The sequence below is a fragment of the Calypte anna genome, chromosome 3 (assembly GCF_003957555.1).
Source record: "Calypte anna isolate BGI_N300 chromosome 3, bCalAnn1_v1.p, whole genome shotgun sequence".
Classification (NCBI taxonomy): domain Eukaryota; kingdom Metazoa; phylum Chordata; class Aves; order Apodiformes; family Trochilidae; genus Calypte; species Calypte anna.
In genome coordinates, this window is record NC_044246.1 from 33,550,070 (window position 1) to 33,567,403 (window position 17,334).

Genomic DNA, 17,334 nt, shown 5'->3' on the forward strand with positions numbered 1-17,334 from the left:
AATATATTTAAAGACTTCTATAAATTATTTCACAACTACGACTATTATATAGCCCACAAACTCTCAGGCAACAGAATGCAATGGCTTCTCAGTGAATGCCCTTTCCCTTCGTTAACACACACACTTTCTAATGAAGTTAAGCAGTAGGTATTAAATGTGTCTGTGACCTTAACAACCTTCAGCTAACACCATCTGTTTACTCCTAAAAACCCAGATCCTGCTGAAGGAAGAACTAATTAATTACTGTAATTCTATATTATTTAATTCATTCTATTATTGTAAATCATTTTCAAGCTAAAAAGGCTCATTATTTACCCCTAGAAAAAAGGTAATATTTGCAGAACCTCTAAGAAAAAAAAAAAAAAAAAATCAAACCCACCACTAACTTTGGTTACTTCCTAGAAATGACACTACTCCAACCCAGTATATATTCATCACTATTAAAGCAGCAGTTTAACATAAATATATCAGTGACTTTTTGCATTAGATAAATTCTATTGCCAGAATATTCTTATGTTATTTTAGTGACCTGACATTTGGAAATAGAAATTCTAACTATAGAAAGTACACTTATCAGGAATTGTTCTTTAAGGGAAGAATAAAACCACTTTACCACACCACTACTGGCTTCCACACAGTAAAAACATAAAATACCAGAATAAAAAAAAATCCAATTATTATTCCCATTTTTCTTAAAGAAGGCTTGAGATTGGTGTGTTTGTTGTTCTGGTCAGTTACCAAAGCTCCAAATTAGCAACAGTCAGGACAGAATTCAAAAGAACTAGTATGTGTCAATGGAAACATTCTACTGGATTTTGAAAACAGGGCACAGAAAACTGAGACACAAAACCTGGCATACTCAAAGATTTTTGCAGAAGTTACACATAGTCACTGGAAATTAGCTTTTTGTTTTGACAGGTTCATGAGCTATTCATAGCAGAGCTTCTAGTCACCTTTGTTTTGGCAGCTGAACAGATCTCAACAAAACACTGCTTAGTTAAGATCATTAAGTTAGCATTTGAAGATTTCATAAAATGCCAGACACTGAAATTCTTCATCAGATAAGGAAAACTGAGAAGATTTTACCCATCTCACTGAGTTCTCATTTTAGATACCAAAAATCTTTATTTGCTGCATTTAAAACTCATTTAAATATGAAAGAGTATCAAAACTTGTAGAAAAAGTTGCTTACATTGTTCTGATGCAAGACTTGCAGTACTCTGTTGACATTATTTAAGGCATGTACTCGTGTGGAACCTCGTTCTTTAGGCTGAAAATAAAAAGTTACAATCTGTTAGCATCAAAATTAACTTGACAAACCAAACAAAATAAATAATAGGGCACAGAACAGGAAATTTGTCTTAATTTTTCTCAAGTTTTGGTTTGTTTGCATTTCTTCTAAGAACAAAAAACAAACAAGATCATTCACAACAATTTCAAAATTAAAACTGGTCAGAACATTATTCCTCAATTCAAAGCACAGAAAAACCCTTGGATTCAAAATGTGCTTCACTTCATCTTTGATAAGTCCACAATTTTAATTCCCAGCATCTGCAGAATTATAAAACTGGCAACACAACAGCAAAGAGGGAGTTCCAGGAGGAATTGTGAGGGTTTTGAACATTTGCCAGAGTAGTTGAAATTTTCCTGGCTCCCAAGAGAGAACAAGCAGCAATTTGTTTTTCTGGCACTGAAAGCCTGCTAAATTATTGCATACTGGGAAGAAGTTATGCTTCCTGACCTTCCCTTCCTTTGAATATTGGGAGTGAGGGCTGGAGGAGAACGGGGCAGTAGGACCTGACCCAGCCCACTGCAACTCTGAATGATACCTGCCACCCTATTTGGTTTTTCTATTACTGCCATTTAACCCTTGTGACAGAATATGATCTGCAAGAGCATGGAACTGAACTTGGAACATGGTAATCAAACTAGAAACAAGAGTCCTGTTGTCTTCAGTGTACTTCAAATCAGACCACAAACTGTTAGAAGTACTAGTTAAATGTATCTGTTTAAAAAAAAACAATGCAAGCTTGTAAGGTGAAATTTTAAAAGGCTGAAAGCTCCTCATGAGGTTAATAAATGAATTTGAGATTATAAATAGAGGCATCAAGAATTTAATCCGACGTAGTGGAACAGGTTTCACCATGTCTCATATATCTCTCCAAAAAGGCAGTGTTAGGAGAGTTTTCAGCCATAAATACACTTTTTCTGAAAGACTGGAGTCTTTTTCAGCCCTTCCCTATCTGTAGATCACAAGGGATTTTTTCAGTAGAGATGCAGACTTGTGCATTGCCTTCTATCTTTTGTCTCTTTTATTTAAAGAATCTTTCATGAGTTTATTAGAAAAAGTTCACAGGTATCCAGTTAAAGGCTGCTCTTCCAGATCCTCCAGAAGCAGACCTTTAAACAATCTCTATTAAAAATACACACTATGGGATTAATGCCACTGGTTTTACATGCTTTGTTAAACAGTACATTTACCCTCAAGAGAGGGTTCCACAGCTAATTTCAGCCTGACCCTACAATCCCATGAGTGGAGTTCATGGGAAATTCACAGGAACAGTAGAAAACAAGTACACACTACAAGCAGAATAGGTTTTTAGATAAATGAAAATATAAATAAACAGATACCATAGTTTGGTTTCTGTGTGTTTTGTTTGTTGGTTTTGGTATGTTTTATTTAAATAAATGGGAATACAACTCATACACATTTGTCTTACCAGAGGTTTCCCTGTCAGACCCTCTAAAAGATCCAAAAGCTTCCTTCCATCTTTCAGATCTGTGAACATATCCTTAACTGGGGGCTTTCCACTCTGAAAAAGAAACAAAAGCAGTAATAAAAGTGTTTAGGCAGAACATCCCTGAAGAAGTTTTTTTTATCTTTCAGTTCATTCTTATTTAGTACTGAATGTGGTAAATAAAAGCCAGGGGACTGTGACAGTGATGAGAAAGGCACCCCTTCCTTAAGTGTTGGGTTGTTTTTTCTTCTCCCTTTCCCTACAGTTCTGTGCATCAGCAGCCTAGTATCAGGAAAGCAATCAGTGCATCCTGGTACGTTTTAGGGTAGATGCATTTAAAAAACAAGAATGGCAAAGAAAAAAACTTGGCAAGTTTGTAGAGTCAAACCAGAAAGAATGCTTTGGTCTGGATATATCTAAAGGATATAGATATGGGAATAGATGATCTCTGAGGTCCCTTCCAACCCGGCTAATTCTATGATTCTATGAAGAAGAAACTAGGGCTTTTCAGAAAGAAGACATTGGGATATATTCTCTCAGATTAAAAAAAAAAAAAGCAAACAAACAACAACAAAAAAAACCACTTGCCACTCCTTCACACAGACTAGTAGATCAAAAGATGTAATATATATTGAAACAAATTAGTCATTTTCTGTACTTAGAAAAACGAAGCAAAATGTGAAACTCAGAGCTACTCTAAATCATACATTTCTAATACTCATTTTCTTCAGGGGTGGAGGACCCTGTACAAGAACAGTGATAAATGTCAGCAGAATCATGTTAACCTTTTCCATGCTCCCTTTTAGTCTTATTTTCTTCTTGGACTTTAAGAAAGTTAATGTGGGAAAGTGCTACAGGGCAGAGGGAAAAGACACAGGCATCCAGCAACTAAGAAACTGTGTTTGCTTTATACCATTTATCTGCTAGCTGCCAGTAGATCAATTAAGCTACTGCTTTCATTGTCCTTTTGAAGTGCCAGTTTGAGAAGAAAAATACTTTCTAAAAAGTACCTAAAACTCCAGTATTGCCTTTTTCTATCACCCTAGCTTTATGACATTGCTCTTCAGAAAGAATGCTGTCAAAGGCCTTATATGACATGAATTTGCTGACATAAATCTCTTCTACTTTCACTTCATCCTGCTCCCACAGTTGTTAGTAATTGCTGGCTAACAAACCAGAAGGAGAGCTGAACTGTCCACTGAATCAGACTTTTTGGTAAATATCCAGTTTTCCTCAAAATACATAAGGGTTTTTCTTAAATGCCCACTTTAATTTGGTTTGATACTATTAAAACTATTCACAAGAGAGCTGAATAGCTGTAGATCCAAATTTTAATCTCCTGTACAGAAATAGACTTAAATATAACTTGCATCCTACCAACCAATGATCATATAAGCAAAGTCCCTTCTTAAAATACACAAATTTTAGCCCCAGTGTCAGATATCAAATTAGTTCTGCAATGAATTTTTCTGAGAAATTTAGTCTGCTATTACTTTTACAAGTTATACTTTAAAAAATTTATAAACACATGTTGGCACACTCTTAGCTAAGGGGTGTAGAAAGCAATGTACCTGCCAGACCAATAGCAAATAGGAGCATTTCTTAAATGTCAGCGTTTGATAACATTGTGCCATTAAATACTCCACTTCCTAATCTCAACTATACCCTCTCCAGTACAGTAAGGGACAAAGCTTTCCCCTGACAACACACACTTTTCACAGATGATTCAGATGCTTTGCTGCTGCATAGCAACTTAGCCAAACCCTTAAAGCATGCTGCAGCAACAGAACAGGAATGGCTAAAAGGACATGTAGGGAAGACTCTTGTACAGTTTTTGGCATGTTAAGGAGGTAATGATCCATAGTGTAATTCCCACAGAGGCCATCAAAATATCGTTTAAGTTTGGTTTGCATCACCACGGAGAAGACACTAAAAGTAGGTGAGTAATGGCATGAGGAAATTGTTCTTGTGTCCAGAAAAGCAGACAGAAGGAGATAACAGAAGTCTTGATGGATGCATTATGATTCAACAGCTCATTGTGAAAGCAAATAAATATAAGCTACAGAAGTGTGGGTTTCTCACAAGAGTGGAGTAAAGAAGGAGAATCACTTGCCTCGACCTGATGGCCATATTTCTTTCTATGCAGACCAGGATATGCCCTTTTGGTCTACAAGTGTATGTTGCCACCTCATGTCTAATTTTTCATGTACCTGTATGCCCAAGTCCTTCTCTGTAGGGCTGCTCTCAATGCATTCCTTAGTCTGTACTGATATTGAGGATTGCCCCAACACAAGTACAGGACCTTGTACTTGACCTTGCTGAACTTCATGAGGTTCAAAGGAGACCATTCCTCAAGCCTGTCATGGTCTTTCTGCATGACATCTTTTCCCTCTTGCAAATCAACTTCATTGCTCAGTGTGATGTCCCCTGCAAACTTGCTGGGGCTTTCTAATCCACTATATGAAGATATTTGGATTCAAATTAAAGGAGGGTAGACTTAGACTGAAGTTAGGAAGAAGTTCCTAACCCTCATCACCATGAGGGTGATGAGACACTGGAACAGGTTTCCCAAAGAGGTGGTGGAAGCCCCATCCCTGGAAGTTTTTAAGGCCAGGCTGGAGGGGGCTCTGAGAAACCTCATCTGGTGGGAGGTGTCCCTGCCCATGGGCAGGGGGTTTGGAACCAGATGATCTTAAAGAACCCTTCCAACCCTCAAAATTCTATGATTTTTATGATTCTATATTGAACACTATAGGCTGCAATATGGACCCCTGAGAAACATCACTTGTTATTGATCTCCATTTGGACACCGAGCAGTTGATTACAATTTGTCAGATGCAACTAACCGGCCAATTCCTTATTCATCTAACAGTCCATTCATCAAACACAAAACTCCAATTTAGTGACAAAGATGTTGGGGGAAACAGAGTCAAAGGCTTTATGGGAACAATTAATATAAGCTATTATATTAATATTTAAAGCAATGCACACACATATAGCCCAGACTGATAATGTCAAAACTGAGAATGCTATAGCTTTATATCTTCAACAAATTTGCTACTTTAGGTGCAGAATTTAAAATATAAATATATACATATATTTGGATCTGCTAAAAAAGCAAAATACCTCATTTAGCATGGTGCAACAAGAATGTTGAGCTCACATAACCTTCTTTCTTTGTTTCACCATCCCTCACTTCATGTGCATGAAAATAAGCTGAATGACTTCCTGCTTTCTATCATATAGATATTAGGAAGTATTTTTTCACTGTGAGTGACAGGGCACCAGAAAAGGCTGCCCAGGGAGGCTGTGGAGTTTCCTTCCCTGGAGAGTCCCTTCCAACACCTAATTTGCTATGATTCTATGATTCATTTCAATGGGACATGGTATTTTCCCACCCTGTGTAATGCACCTTGCTGTGATGGTGGAAATAATTCAGATTTGCTTTCTCGGGAGAACATTTTTTCCATTTCACTGGCCACGAGAGCACCACATCTTGCTGCCAGTTTAGAGTCAGCAGAAGATTATACTAAATTGTTTCTGCAATATAAGATCCTCCTTCCTGGTTTATTATCCACTGCCCTCAAAACAGAAGCACAACAACATGCAAAGCTTTTGTATTTAGTGAAGTCCAGCAAAACATTCTCTATGGGGAGGAAGTCCCTTCACAGAAATCTTCAAGGGTAGGTGATTGAAGTTGGCAAAGACAAGGCTGCAGCACCCACCCTGCCAAGCCTATTGCCACCTGCATTGCAGCACACCTGGCAGAAAGGTTGGAAACCTGCTCCTCCAGCTTCCCACACCCACCTGAAGGACATGCAGACACCTGGCGGCAATGACCACACAAACAGCTCCAGCTGTCCCATCAGGGCCCAGAGCCAGCCCAGAGCCCTGCTGTCCCAAAGGCAGCAGAGACTGCGCATGCACTGCACCCTCCTCTGCTCACACCGTCTCCTCCCATCCATGAATTTTTCCCCACACATTTCCTCACAGTGTCTGCTATCTGGGCCACACACTCTGAAATCAGAAACATTACTGCTCTGTTCTCCAGTGCACAGTGCAGCTGGATGCTGCCCAACTTTCCTGTGACCAAGTTAGATCGCAACCTGCTGCGTTTCATGAAACCTCTTACTTTCCTTTTTTTCAGACAGAACAGCTACATATTGCAGAGCTTCTAAAGGCTGTGTGACTCAAAGTTTACTTAGCTTAGAAAGGAGATGGAATATAATTATAAAAAAATTAATCCCCAGGCATGGTCCCATACATCCATTTCTCAAGAGAAGACAAGGAGAAGCTCTGGGGCAAAACTGGTAGAAGAGTTAGGCCTCCCTCCTGCACCAGGCACTGGACAGTCTGATGCCATCACCACCATCTTCTTCTGAGAAAAACAGATGTAGAGCTAATCCAAAACAAGTTCCAGTGGAGCCAGGAGCAGTCTGAGCCCTGGCTCTGACCCACCATCCTGACTCTCACCCACGGAGCATTTTACTTAGTCCTATGCTGAGCTGCCCTGGGGTGGGCGGCAGCCCTGTGACCAGCTGTGTTTTGCAGCAGACTGACATATAGCACAGGGCTAGGGCTCTGGGGGAGGAGAGGAGAATTCCTCTCCCACTCTACAGAGTAAGGCATGGGGCTTTGCAGACTGCTTTCCCTGCCATCCCTGCCCACACCCTTACTGCTCATTCCTAACCTCCAGAAAGCATTCTGGACTTCGGGAAAGAAGTCTCTACTCACAGATACATAGAGACAAACAACATATCTGCAGTATATAAAAAGCATGTCTGTCTGCCTCTCTCTGTGAACTCCTGACTGGTGTACAGTATGCTAAGGCAGTCTAAATTCTCCTTTTCAGAACTAACAGCATTTTGCTCACTTTCTACAAACTTAAAGACTACACAAGTACAAAGCAGTTCAGCCTTCGCCACCATCCTCTCCCGTAAGTAGACGCAGTCCATCACTGAGCATAACAGATCAAGAAAGCTAAGTTTTTGGCATGCAAGAGTGACAGTGACAAAACATACTGAGCCTTTCAGCAAGGGCAAATGGCTAGGCATGGTTACACTGATAAGTACACTTAAGGAGCAACCTACATTGTACTAAGCATTGTACAAATATGAGGCAGATAACGGGGCCTGCCTCAAAGACAAAACAGGGTCAAGTTTACACTACAAAGACAGTGTAAAGGACAGGCAGGGATACACCACTAGGAGAACTGTGCTGGTTCAGGGTATAAAACATTTACATCCCCCTCACTGAACACTTATCAGTTAACAGGAGGCAGCTTTTCTCAGCTTTGCTTATGTTTGCTGCAACAGCAAAAAAATACTGGCAGAAACCTCTTCCACTCAGTCTGCCCAAGAGGGCTTTGCCAGTGGAGCTACACACACAGAATTTCTGTAGTAGAGACCAGGTCTTGATAAAACAGACAAAAGGAAGTAATTAACAGACTTAAGTTAGAAAGAGGCCATGTTGGCTCCCCAATGCTTTAAGCTGGCACTGACAGCAGGAAAGGAGCTCATTCACTTCAACAGAGGCTGGCGTAATGGAAAGGAGAGAAAAGAGGGAAGAGGAAAGGGAAAGGAAGACAGACTAAGAAAAAAAGAAGCAGAAGAATAAAAACTGGAGACAGTACATAAACCAGGGCTAGACCTGCCTGTGCTCCTATAAATCTGCATGATGACACATATTATCCACTGTGGAGTTAATGCACAAAGATCAGAACCAGATCCAATCCACCACGTTACAGTTCTTCCAACACTTTAGTGCCATGCTGTGTGCTGACATGAGTATAGGAGGGAAAAGGTAAAGAACTTTCCCTAGTTATACACAGCAGAACACACTTCCTTTCTGTTTATTCATGAAGCAATAGCAGTTCCTGCACTGTCTTTGAGACAGAGACCAGATACAAGCCTTTTGTGGCAAGACCAGTCACCACAGGCCCCGGCTTTGAATGTTACAGTGAGACACCAGCACCATTATGGTAGGAGAGGCCACGTGCAGCACCAGGAGCCCTCAGATGCCAGTTGGACATCTTTCAGCTCCTCTACCTGGATCAGGTTTAAGAGAGTGATTCACACTTCCGTGTGTGCGTCTAGGATTACTCGCAAAGAAGGGTCACTGAGATCAGCCAGTATGACTGTGCAGAAATCATTCCTGCTCTTTGCCAGAATGCATTCCCGGGAAATACAGGAAGATATGAAATCCAGGCCAGATTTTTTTAAGTCATCAACTGCTACTGACAGTAGAAAGATCAGCCGTCAACATCTACAGTGTGTTCTATTGAAGGCACATACAACTGCAAGGCTGTGATCTTTCTTGAATGCATTTTACAGTAAAACTTTCTTAACTTGCCCTTTTTTACTAATGGCTTGATTTGATACAGTCCTTCAAGTTACAGAATTAAAAGGATTCATTAATGCTCAGTAAGAATAAGCCTCAACTTTTTTTTATGACTTCATCACAGCTATCTATGCTTCTTGTATATTGTTCTTGAACATGAAGTTATATGAAAAATAAGCCAGTAAAGAAGTTTCAGTGTCTGCTTGGTCGTCTTATTCAAAATCATTCTCTTATGTCATAGTTACCTGTTCTTTAAATCAATAATCATTAAAAGCACATCATTAGGCCAAACTTGTTTCAAATACATGAATGCCAAAGATATTAGAGGTATCTTATTGCTTACTCTCAATTTCACATTCTCCTCAGTAACACTGATTCAAGCCTCCTAGTGACGACATCAAAACCAGGATGAAAGGTCCTCTCAGTTACACAGAAATGCATGCTGGCTGTCACCAGGGAAGTAACACATATTGTAAAAGCATACTCATGACCTTTACCAGCCTCTGAGGGTATGCAGCAGATGAGTTCTGGCTGTTCAGGGCAGCGCAGGGAAAAGTCCCCGTTCCCATTTAGCTCATCTGCCACCACAGAAACAGCAACACCCCCTGAAAAGATATAGGAAGTACATCTTAATTCTTCTGATCTTCCTGTGTCAGTTATAAGAAGGTCAGAGTTGCCTCTAGTTAATTATTTTTAAGCCAACCGATAATTATTTTTAACATTTAATCTGATGCTCAGTAAATAGGTCAAAACTGTAGTAGAGCTGCAAAGACCCTTTTTCTTGAGAAGAAGGAAATATTGAACAGCTTGGATGCTTAAACTAGAACGTGAACCACTCGTAACATTCAAGTAAATTCCTAGGGAATTCATGCTAACCACCTACTCGGTTTAAACTTGATTGCAAGCAACACAAAGAGTATGAGCTACATACGAGTACAGAGTAAGAAACATGTCAAGTGCTGCCACATCACGTTCCCAGTACATGGGAACGTAATGTGGGAAATAATTCAGAAAGCAAAAAGGTCATTGCAAAAAGCAAACAACATCAACAAATAATCTTGCCAATTTCTAATTTAAGACCACAGCCTTTGTTTACAGAATTATTTTTATTAAAACATTATTTTTTTTCCCCATTCTCCTTCCACTGAAATGCAGGAGGTTAAAGGACAGCATACATAACTACCAGCTCTACTGTGACAGATGTTTTTCAGCTGAGTATTCTCTACTCTATGCAGAATGTGCATAAGCAGTTGTGGCATCTCTACACAACACTAGAACCAAAACAGTGAATTCAAATGCCAAGTAAAAAATAAATAAAAAATTACAACTGCTGGAAGAAAGCACCTTAAAGACTAAAATATTGCTATTGGTGCTAAAAATACAATAATTACAAGCAACTAAATAGCTATTTAAAACTACAGACTAATGTGATAAGACACATTAGTGTCTTATCCCTAAGATAATGCTGGAAAGTTTGATTCTATGAGATGCCAGACATGAGTTTGAGTAGCAAAGCTGTAAACCTAAAGATAGCTCAGTCCACAGAACTCCTGAAACACCTGTCTGAAAACATGATAAAAGGAGGGGAAAACATAAAAGCAAATATTAGACATAGCAAGGCAGCCAAAAAACACAACCCATCAGCAACTCTGTGGCTTTTTTTTTTCTCCCTAGTGTGTGTATCAGTGCATTTGCACAAGCTTACATTATGATGTTTAATGTAACAGTACTAATGTCAGCTTGCAATTAAGCCTTAAGTTACCAGCAGCAACTGACAAACCATGCCTCTTGCCACTATCGGTTATTTCCCCTGTATGAATAAATGGTTATGATTCTTCTCCCTTTTTGTTAAAGCCAGCTAACTTGAGATTGTAACTTGGTTCCTTAAAAAATTCCTGCTGGCCAGGTTAACTATTATTCTTATAAGTGATTTAACAGGTAGAGGGACTATTTGCTTCAGCAGCTCTACCAAGTTGAACTCTAGTGCCAGGGAAGGTCACACAAATACACAAACACTACAACAAAACAGGATAATAAGAGAGACCATGAATCCCTCAAACTCTATCCCCAAGCCCAGAGCATTGACCAAACGCAGCAGTAATTAGAGTCCATATTACTACACCAAGCTGTGAAGTCAAGCAAGGGAGATGCTGCCCACTCCCTGGTTTTAGAGCAGAAATTGCTAAATTTGCAGATGGTCAATTACTTTGTATTATGTTATTATTATATATTGTATTAATTATATATTATTGTATAGTATATTATATATGTTATACATGATATATATGCATAATATATATAATATATACTGCATATTATATATATATTGTATTATTATTATTGTGCTATAAATTAATTTTCCCTACCATATGTCAGCCTATTGCAGAAGAAAATATTTATTTTCCTCCTTCTTAATTCCCATCCTAGCCTCTCCCAAGAAGTAAAAGAAAGAAAAGTACTACAAGACTAAAAATTGAATTTTTCAAGAGCAGTTTGTACACACATTAATTCTTTTCTACCCAGGTTGTTCCTCTGGTTAAGACATTTTTTATAAGCCTTGGCATTCTTTGAGTGAGGCTACGTTTTACACTTCAATTCAGCACTGGAAAACAACAGGAGCAATTAGACTGGGAAATATTTCATCAGCAGTCAAGTATTTCCTTGCTTGCACCACAAAAACTAACCTGGAAAAAGGACTACAGACTATCACTGGATGATGCCTCCTTGGACAGATAAAATTGAGAGATAAAATCAATCTTTTTGATCTCTTGCATGACTAATATATTAAACTCCATAATTCTCCTTCCCAAATAAAAAAATCCCTTCTGAAATGTGTCTGGCCTCAGGTATCTCAGGTCATGTGAAATTAATTATCTTGAATAGGTACACTTTTGTCTTTAAAAAGATTTATCACAATTGCTAAGACTCAGCAGCAGAGCAACAAAATGTCTTCAGAAGTATGGGGTCTGACATTTATTATTACGGTGAAAAACCTCTTAGAAGAAAGGAGAAAAGGAGCAAAACCAGTGGGAAAGTTATATACAGCAGGCTGTCCTGAAAGTTAGTTAAGATTCTGCTACTAGCAAATTAATTAATGCCAGATAATGAGGGAGGGACTATTTAATTTGAAGATGTATATGAAGCCATTACATTGCAAAGCACTCCACATATCTTACCAGTTTGCCTACTGCCCTGTCTCCTCTCATCTTTACTCTACTTGATGTCCTTCCAGAAGTGAGGACCCATTAGATCCCAGGAGAAAAAAACAGGAGCCCCAGCATCAAGCATTTGCCCTCTTACAGGCTAATCTGGACAAAGCTCAGCCCTGGAGGATGCAGTCCACTCCCAAACTGCACTTCAGCCTCTTCTTTGCTCTTTAACCCTTAACTGGAATGTATTTTGGAAGACTGCAGAGCAGGAGAGAGCTTGAGATGCTGTGAAAGCAGAGGAGGTCTGGCTTCACCCTCACTGGCAGGTGCTACCAAGACCCTGCCAGAGCTGAAGCTGCTGGCAAATGCAGATGTCATAGCACCAGCACAGGATCAGTATCACAGAAATACCTCCAAAAAGAACATTGCAAATGCAAAAATAAGACTGCATAGGCCTGGTAAATCAAGTGCCATTTTCACTGAAGACTGCAAATGTCTCGAAGGCTTTGTTCTTTTTGCAAACCAAAACCTTCCTAGCAATCCAAGCCTTCTTGCCACCCCTATGGAACAACTTCCCAAATCTAAAACATGATTCTCTGAGGAAAAGCAAGAGCCTTCGTTTGCCCATGGTGGAACCATAAACTTCCTCCAGAGTGACAGCATTAAGCTCCAACAGGCTGTGACACATCTGAATCCACAGGTCTAAATTAAGAATTAGGGCATCATGTTTCTTGTACTGACTCTTTGTCCTACCTGCCAAGTTCAGGACTAGCAGAAGAGAGTAAACACTCTGAAAGCAAACCTGGAAGAAAAATACCTTGGTAATGGGGAAACAAAGGCTAGCAAAGACTTATTCCTGCAAGAAGAGAGAGCGGGCAAGACTAGGACCCCTTAGACAAAAATATACAAAACCAGGACTGACCACACAGGCACCAAATTCTATAAGGGCTGGGATGGTGAGGTGATGCAGAGTGGTAAGGATAGACAAAGCAGGTCTGGAGCTTTAACAATAAAAACTGGGGTTTACTGGATAAGCAAAGAAGTGACAAAGAAATGGTAATGAAGTAGACAGGGTGATCAAATTATTTGCTGGGCAGGCAAGCCTTCTGACACTAGAGGGTGTAATAGTAAGGGGGGTAGAGGGTGTGGGAACAGGGTTAGAAAGTAGGAGTAAAGAAAGTAAAAAAAATGGGGCAGAAAAAAAAAGTGTACTTGCAGAGCCCAAAGTGGAACACAAGACTCCCAAATCTGTCAAGATGTCTAGCAAGTTTCTAGTAAACTTTTGTAAGAGTTGCAAGTGCAAGTATCATAGAATCATAGAATTGGCTGGGTTGGAGGGGACCTCTGAGATCATCAACTCCAACCCTTGAACCACCGTTGCAGTTACCAGACCATGGCACTGAGTGCCACATCCAGTCTCTTTTTAAATATCTCCAGGGACAGAGAATCCACTACTTCCCTGGGCAGCCCATTCCAATGCCTGATCACCCTCTCCGTAAAGAAATTCTAATATCTAACCTAAACTTCCCCTGGGGCACTATGCTATGTTATTAACTGCTGAAGTGTTAGAGGGCTGTATAATGGATCTGAAAGTCCAAGGCCTGTTGATAAACAATAAATAAATACAGACTGAACCTATTAAAAATGTGGAGTGGTCAAAACTAGATTGCAAAAACTTTGGGTCCTCTTATGTGTAACAAAGAACATGTGGCTAATAGAGCAGTAAGCTGTTACATGGAACTGAATTCAAACTCAACTTTTGGCTGAGAGTAACTAAACCATAATCATTTAAAGCAGTTTTACAGGTAATCCCTAACTGTGTGCCAGACTAAGATACTTCCTTAGATTGTTAAACACAGTCCTTCCTAGCACAGGCATTGCATTCTTGAGTCCCTTCTATATGCTGACCAACAGCCACCTGAAAACCAGCTAGATATTTTGGGTTGTTTCCTGGAGTTTGCAGAAGACTTAAGCCCTCAGAGACCTGTCATAAGGTTCAACATGAGCTCCATTTTCTATTAGTACAGAAGTGTCAAATCCTTTGGGTAATCTAACCAAAGTCTCAGACTGAGCATTCAAAATTTGTAGCTACTTCTGATATTTGTCTTTATTTGAAGTGGCTATAAACACAGATGATCATACTTTTGCATTGCCAAAGGGAGTTCTGAAAACTATATCCATTAATAATACCAAACAGTTAAGTATTAATGAAAAAAGGATAGAAAGGGATAAAAGTAATAGGGAAAAAAGGACACAAAACACACACTTTGAAGGGCATACATTAACTATCCACAAAACTAGATGCCTTAATTGCCTTTCTCTGTTAATCCACAGAGAAATGACTGAATCTGACCCTTCAAATTAGACTGGACAGAGCGATGGAAAAACCATACAATAAGCAAAAATATCACATGGCTTCATATAAATATATGCTGGAATGCTCTATATCAGTATTTATCTGAATGCAGACCTTCCAGTTGTTAAACCTTGCTAATATAGACTAATTATCTAACATTTTTTCTTTCCTTTAATTTTAACAAAACACCCTTTACTACACAACCATCACAGACTTGTGAGCATTCAAGGCTCAGCTAAATACATTTATTTACCTTAAGACTTGATCTACTTTCAGTGAGCTTGTGTCTTCATTTCAAAAAACACATGCAAATAAGAAATGTATTGTTCTAGCACAGGTCAAATGAAGACCACAAAAGTTGTTGTCCTGTGAGCTAAAGCAAGAATCTTCATCTCACTAAATAGTTGCTTGAAGCAGATATTGGTACCTCATAGCATACTTGAGATACTTGCTGTGTTTCACTCATCTACTGATTCTCTGATGAAAGACATTTTTTTCTTTCTAGATCCTTTGTAAAACCCAACTGAATTGATTTAAATCAAGATCAGCAAGTTTAAGCACATTATTTTGAGTACATTATGCAATTGCAATTTTAGGACTTTTGTATGCCAAAAGTTTATAGAGGCTCAGCTGCTTACTTTTTATTGATGGGTTTAAATGAAGGGCAATTACAATATAATTAACATGGAAGGACAAATTCTTGGAGTGAACTTTGAAATTCCATACAAAATTCCTCAGTTACCATTTTGTTTTCTGCAATGTAAATCAGATTACATTTAGCCAGTCTCCAAAATTGTTCTTTCCTACTAAGCAGCTGAATCAATCTAGGCATTTAAAACAACCCAAAAGATTTTGTTAAAAGGCTGATTTCAAACTTATTGAAATTCTTGCATTTACATTTTGAAAGCACAGTTGAAACTCTCTTACGTGAGGTGATTCCTACTGAACACCAGCAATTTCCTAGCAATCTGAACATGCCAGTCTTCATAAATCTCCATCTTGTCATGGTAAAGGAGCTGTGCTCAAGTTTGAATCGCATGTGCACTAGTCAGGAGTCAGGAGTATCCTGACTAGTATGTCCTTTCATACAAGCCTCTCTAATCATTAACACAGCTTTAATAGTTTCAGGTGGTTTAATGGGCCATGAAGTTACAGGAGTTGCTTCAAATCCAACAGTATCTGATCATACCCTGTGGCAGAGAAATCCAGGAGCTAAGCAGGATCTGTCCAAATACATAGTATGAAAGGAAAAAACACTTAATAAAATATAGCCATGGGTGTGCAAGTATTAAGACTGGAAACAGTTTTACCTGTTTCAATAGTGACCATAAAAGGTATAAATAAGTTACATAGAACAATCTCAGTATTACTGCCATTTCCATGTTCATGCCACCTTTATTCCAGGGCAAATCTCTACAAACAGGCCTTTCTTTCTCACCACATTTTCACTCCCTGCATGATCCTGCCTTGCTTACCACTCTCCTCCTGCAGCACCATCTTCCCTTTCAGCAGCAGTCAAAATCAGAACATAGAACCACCAGTTACACATCACACTTCTCCCCTAAACAGAAAACTAGCCAAGAATTGGCATTGGATGAAGAGCATAGAGTATCAGCTTTCACCTAAAACAAACCCAAGCCAAAGCAAACCAGCCAAGGACACAAGCCTTGCATTGCCCAGTGTCCTGTTGCACAGGAAGAGAAGGAAGGTAAAAAATTCTTAACACTGCTGACCAAGAACTTCAGAAGGGCAGTGCTCCAGAGGCAGCCATTCATTTTTGTAATGCTTGGTGGCTTTATTTAAAAAGAAAAAACAAACAAAAACCTCCATGCGCACACACCCTTTCTTCTATATATAAATCTACTTGCAGGATTTTACATGCGTGTCCCTTTTAATTAACAGGGTGTAGGCTATTAGTTATCCCATTTGCAACACCATACTGTCTAGAAACAAACATGAATTTTCTCTGATAATAGCCCATATTTAAACTATAAGGTAGGGGAGCTACCCACAGCAACTGCTCTCCTGGGCAAAGTATAATTTTTCACCATAAGCTGAACAGCATAGCAAGCCAGCTTTAAATAGCATCCCAAAGCAACCATTACTTCCCTTTTCATCATCAATAAGAAAAAAATAAAACAAGAAATGTACAGCATGGAGGACAAGGAAAGTTCAAAAAGAGAAAACCATAAAATATTCCATAAATTGGGCTTCAGCTGGAAGTTTGCAGAGTATTTTGGGTGAGTAAAGCTGACTCAGCAGCACAGACTAAACTAAGGTTCAAAAATCTTTTGCAATACTCTCAGAAAACTGCATGTAGAAATAGACTATATAGAGAGGACCAAAACCCAAACATCATGAAAATTACTTAATAAAAAATAATGTTGTGGGTTTTTTTATAAAATTAGACATGTAGTTTCAAATGCTTATGTGCATGGAGAAACAGAGAACAAAAATTCCAGTATTTTATCTGCTTTCGTTACACGTTATGACAGATTCTACTAAAGGTATCCTACCAGAGCAAAAGCAAAGTATTTTTAACCAATATTGTTCCAAACAGTGAATCAAACAAAAAGTAGTACTTTCAACCCAGCATTACCTTGGAAAAACGAGAATTTATCCATTTTGTAAAGGTCTTTTTCTGTACATCATTGTGTTCATCTGGAGAAAGAAAAGAAGATAACAATGAGTGAAAAATGCATTTTTCTTGCTCTAAGGTTGCTCAAAGCAGGTCACATTAAACACTATCCTG

At 38.9% G+C, this 17,334-nt stretch overlaps 1 protein-coding gene across 1 annotated transcript in view; it reads right to left on the reverse strand.

The window, feature by feature from the left end:
- The window catches only part of UTRN (utrophin), a 352,138-nt gene that overhangs the window by 273,788 nt on the left and 61,016 nt on the right, over window positions 1-17,334 (reverse strand). The window contains exons 3-5 of the mRNA XM_030446581.1: window positions 17,182-17,243; window positions 2,721-2,813; window positions 1,193-1,270 (exon numbers count right to left, since the gene is read on the reverse strand). Coding sequence (XP_030302441.1) covers window positions 1,193-1,270; window positions 2,721-2,813; window positions 17,182-17,243 — 233 coding nt within the window. The remainder of the gene's footprint in view (window positions 1-1,192; window positions 1,271-2,720; window positions 2,814-17,181; window positions 17,244-17,334) is intronic.